Here is a 16276-nt window from a genome sequence, read left to right as displayed (position 1 = left end):
AGATAATAACCTGTATTCTAGACTGTAACACCACAATTTCATCTTTCACCTTTCATTTTGTCATCCTGTGGTGAGGGTGAAAAACTGTGTTTTATGAAAGGCAAAGTACTGTACTGAGTGGGCTGTTATGACCCACTCTCCTTATCTGCCCCTCATTCTCTCTCACAAAGACAAACACTCTCTCTCTCTCTCTCACACACACACACACACACACACACACACACACACACACACACACACACACACACACACACACACACACACACACACACACACACACACACACACACACACACACACACACACACACACACACACACACACACACACACACACACACACACACACACACACACACATACACACACATGGAATCGGTACCAGACACCAGGAGTGTACATGATAAATGACCTAGCACACCAAACAGGACCAGGCTGTTTAATAGACCTTAAAGTCAGTTTGGTTGACATAATTGATGAGCCTACATTATGTTTGACTAAGTTTCAGGGAGGGAGCAGGGAGGAAGGTAATGGAAAAGTTAATGTGTGGAGAGACCAGAACGGCCTGTAACCTTATGGGAACCACGTCTCACTTTTACTATATTGATGTTGGCTAAAGCCTGGCAGAGGGAGACCAGGATTTTCTGCCAAGATGACATACGAAATTTTGGAAGGTGGTCAAGGAGGCACAGTGAGGATAACCGATGCTCCGGCCAAAGGACCGTAACATACTACCAGCCAGTAACATAGTCTCTATGGGTGGTGTAGGGTAGCATACAGTATCGGAGAGACCCAAGCGGAGAATTTGAGCTTATCTAATGGCCAACGTCACAGGCCTATATTTAACAGAAGTAGTTCCTTTATATCAACATCCCCTGTTACTAGCCTTTTAAGTGTCAACATTGCTTAACATTTCACTTTCAATATTGGGAACAGAAGAACGGCCCAGCATGTACTCTGGGTGTCTATTTTAGTGGAAGAAAGTTTTTGCTAAATTAGGTCAAACGATTTACATCACCAAGAGGATAAACAGTGTTTCAATGCTACGTGACCACAAATAACATTTTTGTCCAAATTTCCACAGAGAAAAACACAAAGATGAACTGATTCCAATAAATAAATCATTCTAAGATTCATCAAAAAACTAAACAGTTTTGTTATTTTAAACTACAGCGCTCTGCTCTAAACCATTAATCGTCATTCCCCTTCACTGATTCTGAGTTTTTATTTTACTAGGCAAGTCATCTAAGAACAAATTCTTATTTACAGTGATGGCCTACCCTGTCCAAACCCTGACAACACTGGAAGAATTGTGCAGCGCTCTATTGGACTCCCAATCACAGCTGGATGTGATACAGCCTGGATTCGAGCAGGTACTATACTGACACCTCTTGCACTCAGATGCAGTGCCTTAGACCGCTGTGCCACTTGGGAGCCCACTTCAAAGCATTCCCAAAAAAATGACAATTATATTTGGATAGTCTGAAGTACTACTTGGCTCTCTGTTGCCTTAATGGGCAATGCCAGGCAATTGATGATGGCGATCATTTCAACTTCATGAAAGGTCAAGCAGATTCAAATTACACAAGAACTGGAAAATTGCTTCCCAAAATCAGAAATATGTACAGTAAGTGTGGGATCTTAATTTGATCACTCTTTTGTTGCTGAGAATTTTCCTGCACATAAGGAATTGCAAAACTGTAGTGTATTTGAGTTTTAAACTTTAAGTTTGTAATTTACAATGACTTGATTTGCCCACATGAAAAATCTATCAGTCCCTTCAAAAATGTCAATTAATCATAATCCACATAATAATTCACATTTCCTGTTGCTGCAGGATTATCTTCCTGCTGCAGCAAATTGGCTCACATTAAGATCCCACATCTGTATGAGATCAGTTCATACTCTAAGTGAATCTACACCAAGCTCTGAAGTTGTTGGAACTGTGTGAAAAAGCATTGTCTGCTTTTCTCACTGAAGGAGCTTTATGACCTAAACTGAATTGAGCATTTTGTGTTGAATTGCCGTAATATAGGTTCAAATATCCAGGCCAAACAAATGAGTCACTCCAACACGGCACGCTCAGACGGAGCAGAGGAAAGTTAGCCCATCTGTGACGTGCATATGTGCGAGAGTAATATGTGTGTGTCTAGCTATTAGTTTTAATTGTGTATATTGAACTTTCCCTTTTGTATTTCTGTGAATAATGGCTTTGTCAGTGTGTGTGTGTGTGTGTGTGTGTGTGTGTGTGTGTGTGTGTGTGTGTGTGTGTGTGTGTGTGTGTGTGTGTGTGTGTGTGTGTGTGTGTGTGTGTGTGTGTGTGTGTGTGTGTGTGTGTGTGTGTGTGTGTGTGTGTGTGTGTGTGTGCTCGTTCGTGTCTGCTGTGGCTGGTGTCTTCTCTGGTCCCCAGGATGGTATGAGGGGTCTACAGCACAGTCGTAATCCCTACTGCCTACAGCCAACAAGGGCCAGCACTGCCAAGTGGGCTGGCCAGGAGTAGAATGTACAGCTGCTGAACCCTAAAGAACTCTCCATGCTGGACACAGCCTGTCTGAACTACAACCCAACACATCCGCCTCAGCCCGTCTGCACAGAGGGGTTGGGAAACATCATGGTAAAACAGACAATATGTTGTAATATGCTGCAGGTTTGTGTGTTAGAGGGGGGAGTGAGTGAGTGTACGAGAAGGTACGACTCTGAGCCAAAAATACAATAAATTCAGAGCAAATTAAACCATTTATCCATTTCACACGCTATCTCCCTTCCATTTCAACAGCTATCTCTCATTCATTTCAGCGGCCATCTCCCTTTCATTTCAACAGCTATTTCCTCCTGATGGTGCTGTATAACTCCTAGACGTGCTATATCAGTAACCCTCCTGTTGAGAGAAGAAAATAAACATTCATTATTTAAGGAGGATGTCACCATTATCTCCCAGTAACCCAACCTCTACATTTCATCTCTCCATTGAACCCACAGCAGTGCATGTGGATCCCCTCCTGGCCACCTCGTCATGGATGCTATATTGATTCTGTCACCCCCCCCCCCCCGTGATACTGCCGCTAACTTCCTGGTCATTCACACACAAACACACACACACAAACACACACTCATTGAATAGTATACACTATTAGCTGTTTCTAAATTAGTAAGCGGCAGCGCTCATGCGGCACACACACACTCGACTCCCCGGAATCACAGGTAGACTGTTTTGATTCCAACTCCACACTAAAAGAAAAGAGCCATTTGGAAACATAATTAGCTCCACGGAAGCTAAGGAAGCGGTTTTGTTATTGTACTGTAGTTAGGGTAATAAAATCTTATTTGACTCCACGGTCTGCTGAGCGTGGGTTCGGAGAATTGGGATTATTGTAATAATGATGATGGTAATGATTGTGGTTACAGCAATTATAATAGTGCCACTGCTATTATGTTTCTGCATATCTATTTAGTACATTACTTCCTAATTGAATTTATTTATACATAGATGCACAATCCGGGGTTCAGATATTCACTAACCAAACAAACAGATTTTAACACCAGGAATCCAGATTACGAGCTTTGATTGACAGCAGTCCGCAGCGCACCCCTCTTGGGATTTTACCTCTAGTGGTCATTGGTCAATCTAACCTCTCTCCCACTACAGTGGAAGGAATCTATCATCATTATAACATGAGCACGGACAACACATAGTGACCTTAATGGGACATGCCAAAGACAGACCTCACAGGATTGATGAAGGCAGCTGCCAATACATCAATCATTTAGAGATTGCTGTGTTTCTCTTCCACCCAGTCCATTACTTCTGTAGCTCTACCCTTTGTAGTGGTGGGGTTTAAGGACTATGCATCACCCAATCTCTTATTCATGGGTTGCATGTTTTGTCACAATATTTTGTAATATTCTTTTTAGGACTGATGCCCGACTGAGCATTCTAAATGTGATCAAAAGTGGATTACAGTGGCTTGTGTCACGTTCTGACCATAGTTCTTTTGTGTTTTCTTTGTTTTAGTGTTGGTCAGGACATGAGCTGAGTGGGCATTCTATGTTGTGTGTCTAGTTTTCCCATTTCTATGTTTGGCCTGATATGGTTCTAAATCAGAGGCAGGTGTTAGTCATTGTGTCTGATTGGGAACCATATTTAGGTAATCTGTTTTGTGTTGGGTTTTGTGGGTGGTTGTCTTCTGTCTTTGTGTCTGTGCACCAGATAGGACTGTTTTGGTTTTTCATATTTGTTGTTTTGGTATTTTGTAGTGTTCACGTTTATGGTCTTTATTAAACATGTTGAACTCTAACCACGCTGCGCTTTGGTCCGATCCTTCGTCCACAGAAGAAAATCGTTACAGCTTGTTATTACACTATATATTCAAAAGTATGTGTACACCCATTCAAATGAGTGGATTCAGCTATTTCAGCTCCACCCGTTGCTGACAGGTGTATAAAAATCAAGCACACATCCATGCAATCTCCATAGACAAACATTGGCAGTAGAATGGCCTTACTGAAGAGCTCAGTGACATTCAACGTGACACGATTCAGTTGACCGTTTTATGTGTGGATTAATTGTCGGAGTAGAGGACCTTGTGCATTTCAGGTAAAATAACAACTCAACATTTATATCCCAGGAAAAATTCGCTAGCAACAGCAAGCTAGCTAAATAGGACAAATTAATGCTTTTCGACCTGTCCCCAAATTCTTATAATTGGTTCAGAGTTTGTTTTTATATTTCAACCGGTGTCTCTTGATCGCGTTTCGTGTGGGGGGGTCAAAATCAATTTGCGCACGTTGGCACGCATGGACGCACGCGTGCACCCGGTTTGGGTATGGTGTTAGTTCCAGTGAAGGGAAATCTTAATGCTACAGCATACATTGACATTCTAAGCGATTCTGTTTTTCTAACTTTGTGGCAACAGTTTGGGGAAGGCCATTTCCTGTTTCAGCATGACAATGCTCCCTTGCACAAAGCGAGGTCCATACAGAAATGGTTTGTCAACATCGGTGTGGAAGAACTTGACTGGCCTGCACAGAGCCCCTACCTCAACCCACATCGAACACCTTTGTCATGAATTGGAACGCCGACTGCGAGCCAAGGCTAATCGCCCAACATCAGTGTCCGACCTCACTAATGCTCTTGTGGCTGAACAGAAGCAAGTCCCCACAGCAATGCTCCAACATCTAGTGGAAGGCCTTCCCAGAAGAGTAGAGGCTGTTAGAGCAGCAAAGTCGTGACCAACTCCATATTAATGCCCATGATTTTGGAATGAGATGTTTGATGAGAAGGTGTCCACATACCGGCATGTAGTGTACATTGACATTTTCAAAAGGAGGCAAATAATTAGTAGGAAAACCTTTTGTAATCAAAAGGAAATAACTTTTGGATATCAGAGGGGGAGGTAACTCACCAGCATTTTCCGGGAATATACCCCTCAGGGCAATTGAACTGATTCCAGAGGCTGATCCAAAACACCGCCAGCTGAGAAGAGGTATTTGGAGTGGACTTCTAGCCCGACTCGGGAGGCGCACACACCATACACTTCTTCCAAGTATATTACTTGCTAATGTTCAGTCTCTGGATAATATAGTAGACGAGCTCAGGTCGAGAATCTCCTTCCAGAGAGACATCAGGGATTGTAACATATTCTGTTTCACTGAAACATGGCCCTCTCAGGATATACTGTCTTTGTCCATACAGCCAGCTGGGTTCTCAGTACATCGCACAGACAGGAATAAAGAACTCTCCAGGAAGAAGAAAGGCGGGTTGTATGTTTCATGATTAACTACTCATGGTGTGATTGTGAAAACATACAGAAACTCAAGTCCTTTTGTTCACCTGATCTGAATACCTCACAATTAAATGCTGACCATATTACCTCCCAAGATAATTTTATTTGGTTATAGTCACAGCCGTGTATATTCCCCCTCAAGCTGATACCACGACGGCCCTCAAAGAACTCACTGGACTTTATGCAAACTGGAAACTACATATCCTGAGCTTGCATTTATTGTATTGAGATTGCGTCATCTGTGGATCTATTGGGGCAGTAAGCAAATTTAAGTGGAGCTATGGTGTCAGGTAAAGTAGAGTTGATATGATCCTTAAATGACTAGCCTCTCAAAGCACTTCTTGATGACAGAAGTGAGTGCTACTGGGCGATAGTCATTTAGTTCAGTTACCTTTGCTTTCTTGGGTACAGGAACAATGGTGGACATCTTGAAGCAAGTGGGGACAGAAGACTGGAATAGGGAGAGATTGAATATGTCTGTAAACACTCCAGCCAGCTGGTCTGCGCATACTCTGAGGACGCGGTTAGGGATGCCGTCTGGGCCGGCATTTTTGCAAGGGTTAAAGCGCTTAAATGCCTTAAATGCCTTACATCGGCCACGGAGAAGGAGAGCCCACAGAGTCCTTGGTGGAAGGTTCTCCCATCTCCACAGAGGAACTCTGGAGCTCTGTCAGAGTGACCATCAGGTTCTTGGTCACCTCCCTGACCAAGGCCCTTCTCCCCCGATTTCTTAGTTTGGCCGGGGGCCAGCTCCAAGGAGAGTCTTAGTGGTTCCAAACTTTTTCCATTTAAGATTGATGGAGGCCATTGTGTTCTTGGGGACCTTCAATGCTGCAGAAATGTTTTGGTACCCTTCCCCAGATCTGTGCTTCGACACAATCCAATCCTGTCTTGGAGCTCTAAGGACAATTCATTCAACCTCATGGCTTGGTTCTTGCGCTGACATGCACTTTCAAGGAGGGACATTATATAGATAGGTGTGTACCTTTCCAAATAATGTCCAAACAATTGAATTTACCACAGTTGGACTCCAATGAAGTCATCTCATGGATGATCTATGGAAACAGGATGCACCTGAACTGAATTTCAATTCTCATAGCATAGGGTCTGAATACTTATGTCAATAAGGTATTTCAGTTATTTTTTGTGGATAAATGTGCAACTATTTGTCATTATGGGATATTGTGTGTAGATTGATGAGGAAAAATATTTAAATATTGTTTAATCCATTTTAGAATAAGTCTGTAACGTAACAAAATGTGGAAAGGGGAAGAGGTCTGAATACTTTCCGAAGGCCCTGTTTATGGATAGGGCAAAAAATCATACTTTTTAAATGCTGTCATTTAGCTCTTATCCAAAGCGACTTACAGGATCAATTAAGGTTCAGTGCCTTGCTCAAAGGAACATTGACAGATTTTTCACGTAGTCGGCTAGGGGATTCGGGCATTTAATCCTAATTAAACACCATTAGGCTATCTGCTGCCCAAAATTGAAATGTTTCTTACAGAAGAAATATGAAAAGCACATGCATAACCATGGTAACCATTGAAAGGGAACAGTTTGGAGATCATGGGGAAATTATTTGACCAAATGAGGACACAACAGTTCACCTGACTGAATCCAAACATTACACTGTTGATTTTATGTGCATTTGACATTTATTGTACTTTTCGCCGCATTTGTTGATAACGAAATCTGAAAATAGTAACATGATACACATCAGTAACATGATACAAATAGTAACAAGTAACATGATAAGAATATTCCTGGAAATGTGGGGTGAGTGCAACATAAGACAAACAAATTACAATGGTTTGAGTGAGAGTACTAACTGGTGTCTTCAAGTGGCCATATAGTACACCTCTCCAAAGTGTGCACAGTTACTGAGTAATATCAATGCACTTTTTTGTTGACTCAAAGAAGAGTCTTCAACTATAAGGGGCTTTTTGGAGCTCTCCTAGCTGTGCCGTTCAGGAGCTAGAGAAAGCACAACACCTGCATCCCAGCCCTCACACAATTACTGTTGTTGTTTACGCAATCCAAAAACGGTCCATTGTAAATCGCAATGGGCATCATTTGAAAGCCTGTTTAATTTCCAACATGACTAGCAAAGTTATGTTATATTACAGTGTTTCACAATGCAATTCAGGGAAACGGACCATAATTTGATCTGCATTGTAACATGTACGCTAGCAGTCGGGAAGCAAGTACAGGGACTGAATATTTAATAAAAAACGAATATGGAACAACACAGAAACAAGAGTAGCGTACAGACATGAAACACGAACAGAGTGAATAAGGCCTAGGGACAGAACCAAAGGGAGTGACAGTTATAGGGAAGGTAATCAGGCAGGTGATTGAGTCCAGGTGAGTCTGATGAGGCGCTGATGAGCGTAACGATGGTGACAGGTGTGCATAATAACGAGCAGCCTGACGACCTCGAGCGCCGGAGAGGGAGTATACGTGACACGCATAGAAAGATGCGTAGGTGCGTGTGCACTGGCGAAAGCTCTGATTGGGATCCAATTCAGGCCACCATAGACGTAGACTAACAAACAAACTAACTAACTAACAAACACTCTAGATATACAAAAACCCTAGACAGGACAAACAAGCATACCCACCCTCGTCACACCCTGACCTGACCAAAATAATACAGAAAACAGAAAACTAAGGTCAGGGCGTGACATACATAGAATAGCAGGAAATTAGCTCAGGGATTCTTGAAAGTCGAGATAATCCTTGTCTGGCAGGGAATATTTATTTTCATGGTAAAAAAAAATTCAAAAAAGCATTTTTTTGCATTTTTTAGGTTAAAGTTTACATTTAGGGGATTTTTTTAAGGAGAAATATATGTTTTTTTAAATTTTCTAAATACTTGAAATATTATTCATTTCCATGTTAGCTCTATGCCTGAAAATTCCTTTGCCTGGAGCAAAGGATCCCAATTTCAAAATATCAACAAACAAACAAATTTGAACAACTGCCGATAATGGATATTAAATGGCCCTCTGTGAAAGAATATTTCTATCAAAACATTGATTCCTAAAATATGTGTCTGGAGATATGGCCAACTCCGTCTGATTTGTATAAAATGAATCAGGAATGAGCATTGTCAGCAACACCATAAGGACACCTTATTCATGTCTTCATTGCATGTAGTGTAACAAGACCACTCATGGCCTGTAGGGTTCTCTACTTTTGATAGATTTAAACAAACAATATTAGAATCACCATGGTCACAACCATAAACTGACAATTCAATCTGCTTGACAGATTAAAATAAAAATATGACTTTTGGTTCAAATATGTTGCATTTACTTAGGTTTTAGTGTCATAAAGCAACTGAGGAAAAAACTAAATTGCTACTGTGAATACCACTTGAATGAAGAAGAAAAACAATATTTTTGTCAACTCCGTAAAACAACAATGTCAGGTTTGTGTCCAAAGTGCACTCCGTCAGAATGCTAAAAGATCTGATGTTTTTATTGGGGGTTTTCAAATGAATAATTGTCCATGTTTTACAAATGTTTGCATTGAACTTTTCTTTTTGGAGGCAATAATATGTCTGTTTTGAGTATCTGTTGTCTACTCCGTCAGTAACTTGTCAACACCATCACTGATGGCTAACCCCCTTAGGATATTGGAATCACTGTTCTGCAACATATGCTTAAACAATGGAAGTATTTGCTGTGCTAGACCTAAGGGATAATGCTCTTGAAATGTTGTTTTATGTTTGTAAATCTAGAAAATCATGCCAAAATGCTAACGGAATTAGCCCTGAAGCATTTACCAGCGCTATAAAACAAAATAAGAAGAAATTTGGAGATTTGTATAACGTATTTGAGTGTTAGAATTAAACAATCAAGGCTTTTAAACACTTGTTGTACAATAATATTTCAAATGAACTGCCTTTTATGGTGTCTAATGGAGTTCAAATAAATACAGTTCGTGGGATTTTATGGACAAAAATAGGAGGTTGTTCCTTTACATGGTGATACTTTGATCTATCAAAATATTAAGACAAATATTTGTGAGAAAAAATTGAAGATTGTCCTCAAGAATCGCTGGGCTCTAAAAGAGCACCATTTTCTCACAGCCTCATGGCAAGATATGTAAAATAACATGAGATTAGCTATAAAACTGCAAATGTTTATCTCGGCGCCATGGCAAGAAATATGTATCATATTAAACATGGGTTGGAGGGGGGCCTTGCTCGAACCTTGCAGTGGCCGCAAAATTTTGCTTCATCACTGTGCATGTGACATGGCAAATTTTATTCACAATCGACAAACATAGGCTCATTCTGTTGAGAACAACCCAGGGTATGACGCCATGTCATCTTGCAACTGTACATCAAACACAGTGATCAAACACAGTGATCACAAACACTGTATATGACTAAGCTACAGGACTGTTTTGCTAGCACAGACTGGAATACGTTCTGGGATTCTTCCGATGGCATTGAGGAGTGACCAAATGGCAAGTGTCTTCGCTGACATTTTCAACCTCTCCCTGTCTGAGTCTGTAATACCAACTTGTTTCATGCAGACCACCATAGTCCCTGTGCCCAAGAACACTAAGGTAACCTGCCTAAAAGACTACCGACTCGTAGCACTCACATCTGTAGCCATGAAAGGCTGGTCATGAAAGGCTGGTCAGCTTTGAAAGGCTGGTCACAGATGATGCAATCTATATTGCCCTCCACACTGCCATCTTCCACCGGGATAAAAGAAACACCTATGTGAGAATTCTATTCATTGACTACAGCTCAGCATTCAAATCCATAGTGCTCTCGAAGCTCATCGATAAGCTAAGGACCCTGGGACCAAACACCTCCCTCTGCAACTGGATCCTGGACTTCCTGACGGGCCGCCCCCAGGTGTTAAGGGTAGGTAACAACACATCCACCACGTTGATCCTCAACACGGGGGCCCTTCAGGGTTGCATGCTCAGTCCCCTCCTGTACTCCCTGTTCACTCAGGACTGCACGGGCAGGCACAACTCCAACACCTTCATTAAGTTTGCTGATGACACAACAGCGGTAGGCCTGATCACAGACAACGACGAGACAGCCTATAGGGAGGAAGTCAGAGATCTGGCCATGGGTTGCCAGGACAACAACCTCTCCCTCAACGTGATCAAGACATAGGAGATGATTGTGGACTACAGGAAAAGGAGGATCGAACACGCCCCCATTCTCATAGACGGGGCTGTAGTGGAGCAGGTTAAAAACTGGTGTCCACATCACCAACAAAATAACATGGTCCAAGCACACCAAGGCAGTCATGAAGAGGGCACGACAAAACCTATTCCCCCTCAGGAGAAATTATTTAGCATGGGTCCTCAGATCCTCAAAAGGTTCAACAGCTACACAATTGAGAGCATCCTGACTAGTTGCATCACTGCCTGGTATGGCCACTGCTCGGCCTCTGACCGCAAGGCAATACAGAGGGTAATGTGTACAGCCCAGTACATCACTGGGACCAAGCTTCCTGCCATCCAGGACCTCTATACCAGGCGGTGTTAGAGGAAGGCCCTAAAAATGTCAATGACTCCAGCCACCCTAGTTATAGACTGTTTTCTCTGCTACCGCAGGCAAGCGGTACCGGGGCGCCAAAAGGCTTATAAACAGCTTCTACCCCCAAGCTATAAGACTCCTAAACATCTAATCAAATGGCTACCTAGACTATTTGCATCCCCCCCTTTTACACTGCTGCTACTCTCTGTTATGATCTATGAATAGTCACTTTAATAACTCAACCTACATGTACATATTACCTCAATTACCTCGACTAACTGGTGCCCCAGCACATTGACTCTGTAACGGTACCCTCTGTATATAGCCTCCCTATTGTTATTTTACTGCTGCTCTTCAATTTTTTGTTACTTTTATTTCTTATTCTTCTTTTTTTAAACTGCATTTTTGGTTAGGGCTTGTAAGTAAGCATTTCACTCTAAGGTCTACACCTGTTGTATTGGCGCATGTGACAAATACAATTTGATTTGACATGCGTTTTATGATATGGAAAAGTGAAGTGCACATTTGGACTCATGAGTGTTTGGCTTGCTTGTATGACATCAAGGCAGTATTTATTATATTCCTCAACTTCTCATCTTTCAAAATACATAGTGTCATCTTCATTTACAGCACTTCCCTCACTGAGACAGCAACAAAAAATTCAAAAGTTGCCTAATTAGCGGGAGGGAGGCAACTTCTTGTCGCAACTGTCAGTCAAAACCCATACATCACTGTGAAGGGCAGAGTCAGAGCTCTGACGTAATGCAATAACATGTTACTGTACAGCCACTGCGTTCCAATTTAGGCGTGTATCAGTGTCCAAATCCGCCAGTGTAAAGGGCTACAATGGGGAAGCAAGCCAAACTTCATTAACCAAAAGGCAATCTTCTTCCACACACACATTTCCCACATCAATAGGAAAGAAATAAACAAGAGCATGTCTCCAAACTGCTGAAGGTTAGGACCTTGGCACCACAGCTCAATTTCCTCATGTGTGAAATCCCTTTGCACACAATTCAGTGGATTCTACTCGTTTTCTTTATCGATGTAGCTGTGTACAGATGACCACAGGCCCTGACAAACTGCCTTATCTAGCAGCTGTTTAATGAAATGAATCCCATCTCTTCCTCTTCCTTATGTAACACATGTATCACTAGCCACTTTAACTATGCCCCTTGCTCTCATCCTAATCAGTCAGTGTTGGTTTCTCCCACGTATCCATCATAAGACAGTAGTTTTTTTGGAATTGTTAGGTCTCACTGCAGAACTAGAAGCACAGCTGTCTAAAGCCAGCAATGACAGGGATGCATGTCAAGTCACGATTTTTATGGCAAGGGCAAGGTTGTGTGTGCGTGCGTACGTGCGTGAGTGTGTGCGTGCGTGTGTGCGTGTGTGCGTGTGTGCGTGTGTGTGTGTGTGTGTGCGTGTGCGTGTGCGTGTGCGTGTGTGTGTGTGTGTGTGTGTGTGTGTGTGTGTGTGTGTGTGTGTGTGTGTGTGTGTGTGTGTGTGTGTGTGTGTGGAGGGAGGGGGCTGTGTAAGGATTTGAGAAGGTTTACTGTATTACAGTCTATCTCTAGGTTTAGCACCTCTCCATATAAGACACTTACTTCACCAGCCACTAGATTGATTTGCATATTGATGATAGGATCAATTTGTTACATTCATTAAAAAATGCATTACTTTATATGCTAATCCCACATAGGGACATCTCAGCTCAAGTAATTATGAAAATAAAATCATGCATATTTAATGTGCACTAATAAAATTGTTGAAGATTAAATTAGTGTTGATAGGCTTTTGCAGCTGGAAGATAAGGAGCTGTAGCACAAAGTCAAAATGTACTACTGCACAGTAATAATGTTTGTAATGGTGCTCATTGGAAGGCTACAGGTAGGCTTCCACTGTATTCGTTTATTGGATGGACAATTGTTCAACACCTATGCTCCAGATGAACTTCGTGGAAGAGTAAATAGCGCTTTAAGGATTCGGGCTTTAAAAACATGTGCAATGTATCTGTTCATATACTGAATTGCGCAAAATTGCCAATAGCTCTCAACAAGGGGACTGACTAAGTGCTGGATATGCAGTGCAAAATTGCGCATAACCAAAACAGTGGTTATTGAAAATACTATGATATTTTCGACATAATCTATCGATAAACATCCAAACCTTCTAAATATATAAATTATGCATGTTCAAATTTCACCAAGAAAAATATAGCCTTCAATGATGAACTGGCATAGTTTATGTTCCAAGTTGTCTTTCACAGAATATATACATAACTATAAATGTAACAGAATAACATGATAGTTGTGTATCTCCAAAACCCCATTAACCAATATAAACAAAGTGGTTTTAGTCGCCTTAACGGACCTCGTCATGACCTATATTCTGGAAGACTGGAAGACACTCGGACGCTCCCGTATCTCCCCATAGAGACAACAGACTAAGACTACATGATCTCATCAGGCAGTGGTAGCATAAGGTTAGCAATTTACCTCCCAACGCTTGCTTCATAACAAAATCCATGATGATGGCTTTTGATTCCTGACTTCTTTATCCTCGCGATCTTACATTCAGGTCCAGCAGGAGAAATAGTCCTTTATTGGCAGATCTAAAGTAGAAAGATAAACAGTCGGTATTGAGTTCCCACTGAAACGTGTAACTTGTCCTGACCGAAACCCTTAACTCGGAAGAAACTTTTAAAAGACTAAGACAGCCATATTTCCATAAGAATCCATTGATGTAAGTAACTGAATATGCCTCTTAGCACCAATAAAATAAGCAGGTAATAGCTCTCAGGTAGACTGAATGTTTAGGGCCCAGAGGAAGGACACCAAACGTCAATATATCAGACCTCATATCCTAAACGCAGACGCCTGCACAATCATGCATGTACAGTTTTTCACGAGCACAAATAACAATACGGTGCTTTACACTTCTCCTACACACTTATCAATATGCTAATTTTTAGCCTAAAACATCACATTTGATTATGTCTGGTTTGTTATTGAGAATTATATCGAAACTTGTGTTCTTATTGGTAGGCTACTCAAAGTCTAAAATATGTCACCGATACTTAATTAACTATTTCTTAGAGGTCTCCACATTTCCCGGGAGTCGCAGAGGTGAAGGGTGATGACCAAAATACACAATAATCCTCCTCATATTGAAAACTTCCAATACAGAGAATTTATATTTTTACGATTCCAAATGTTTGTCAACCCATCTTTAAACGATCAATGTTCCTGATTCCTATAACCTACGATGTTGTTACATGAACAATAACCATGCCTTTTTGATTGTATGTAGCCTATTGCAAAAATAGCGTATGTATTTAGATGATCAGTCAATTTGAACATAAAACTGATTAATAAAAGCGTTGCATTTGTGAAAGCACCATGAAAATGATTGCGGTGATACAGAAACACTTCCTTTTCGATCAAAGGCAGGTTTCAGCACCATTGCTGGTGGAAAGCTCCTTTCTCAACCTTCAACATAGTTAACCCGACAGCAGGGTTTTTTTCAGCGCTCATAATAATTACCTGTCCGGCGATTGGAATCTATCAAAAACGACAATAAGACTCTCAAAAATGAAGTTTTTTTTGCAATGGCAAACGATGATATTAAGTGCAAACGCCTAACATCTCCTGTTTCCTGGCAAAAAGGTATGTCCTTGCTCCTTCTTGCACACTGGCTATATGAGTGTGTTTACGAGGGGAACTGCAGCTGCCTTGCCTGCTGCTGATGAAGCAACTCACTGAATCACATGTAGAACTCCCTTCTGAAACGTCCCACGTTCTGACCGAAAGAGAGCGATCAATTATTGACGCGGTCCAGTCTTTGTGCGTCCCACCACTTTCGGTCCAATGGTGTCTTCTTGAGTAGTTTACCGGTATGTAGCCGAGAAAACAAAAACACCAAGTGGACGGCTTTTATGACCAGCTATATACCTGCCTTGCTGCCTTTTAACCATGTCTGACCTACATTATATTGTCCCAGGCGTCTGCTTTTGTGTATCTATGTGGTTGAATGCATCCTTTTAAGGTGACATCCATCTAGGGTAGCCTTCAATTAGGCCACACACACACACACACACACACACACACACACACACACACACACACACACACACACACACACACACACACACACACACACACACACACACACACACACACACACACACACACACACACACACACACACACACACACACACACACACACACACACACACACACACACACACACACACACACACACGACAACATGTGTAGGCCTACTTATCCGTCGTCAGGTGTTTCTTGAGCACCTCGGTTTTTTTGGTTTTTCACATCATTGACACAGACTTAATCAGATTACAAAGGTTTCACATTGCATCTAAACAGGGGTGAAACTAAGGTACGGTCTGGTACATGGCCTGTAAAAATCAATAGCCTATCACAATAATTAAAACAAAATGTCAAGAAAACGGTAGGGTAATGTACTGTTATTTATCATTACCGCATGTCAACGGCATGTAAACATTTGCGAATGGACATGAAAACCGGTGGTGTAACCTACGCTACAAAATGCGTTGTGGTTCGACGAGAACACTGACATTTTGCCAAGTCAGAGACGAGTGGACCAACACCCAAGACACGCGCGGACAACAGTCGACGCGTACATTCTGACCTAATTACAATTGGCAATTATTATAACAATTTTTGTTTTTTTGTGTATGTGATTTGTTTTTTGTGTGTATTCCATTCACCACTGTTTGGAGGCTGGAAATATTTTGCGTGTGAATGAACGTGCGCGGGTAGCATAGTGAAGGAACACATTGAAGTGATCATTTGACAATCAGATGAAAACATCATGACTGGTTGTCTTTATGCCACAAAAAAAAGGTCATACATTTTAAAAGTTAAATGATGACTAGGCCCACAGAGACTAGGCCCACAGAGATCCTATTGAATTAATAGGGATTCT

The 16276-nt window shown here is 41.6% G+C and overlaps 1 protein-coding gene across 2 annotated transcripts in view; it reads right to left on the bottom strand.

The window, feature by feature from the left end:
- Positions 1-15248, bottom strand: part of LOC123993456 (complexin-1-like) — a 55683-nt gene extending 40435 nt beyond the window's left edge. Inside the window, exons 1-2 of one of the 2 annotated variants that reach the window (XM_046295626.1) lie at positions 15065-15248; positions 13802-13917 (exon numbers count right to left, since the gene is read on the bottom strand). In XM_046295626.1, coding sequence (XP_046151582.1) covers positions 13802-13832 — 31 coding nt within the window. In that variant the 5' untranslated portion in view covers positions 13833-13917; positions 15065-15248. Of the gene's footprint in view, positions 1-13801; positions 13918-14848; positions 15038-15064 lie in introns of those variants that run through there. The other variant, XM_046295625.1, reaches the window with a different exon arrangement.
- Between the last annotated feature and the right edge of the window lie 1028 nt (positions 15249-16276).

The sequence above is a fragment of the Oncorhynchus gorbuscha genome, linkage group LG13 (assembly GCF_021184085.1).
Source record: "Oncorhynchus gorbuscha isolate QuinsamMale2020 ecotype Even-year linkage group LG13, OgorEven_v1.0, whole genome shotgun sequence".
NCBI classification, from domain to species: Eukaryota; Metazoa; Chordata; class Actinopteri; order Salmoniformes; family Salmonidae; genus Oncorhynchus; species Oncorhynchus gorbuscha.
Note: the sequence above shows the minus strand (reverse complement) of the source record. Positions and strands in the feature narration are given on the sequence as shown.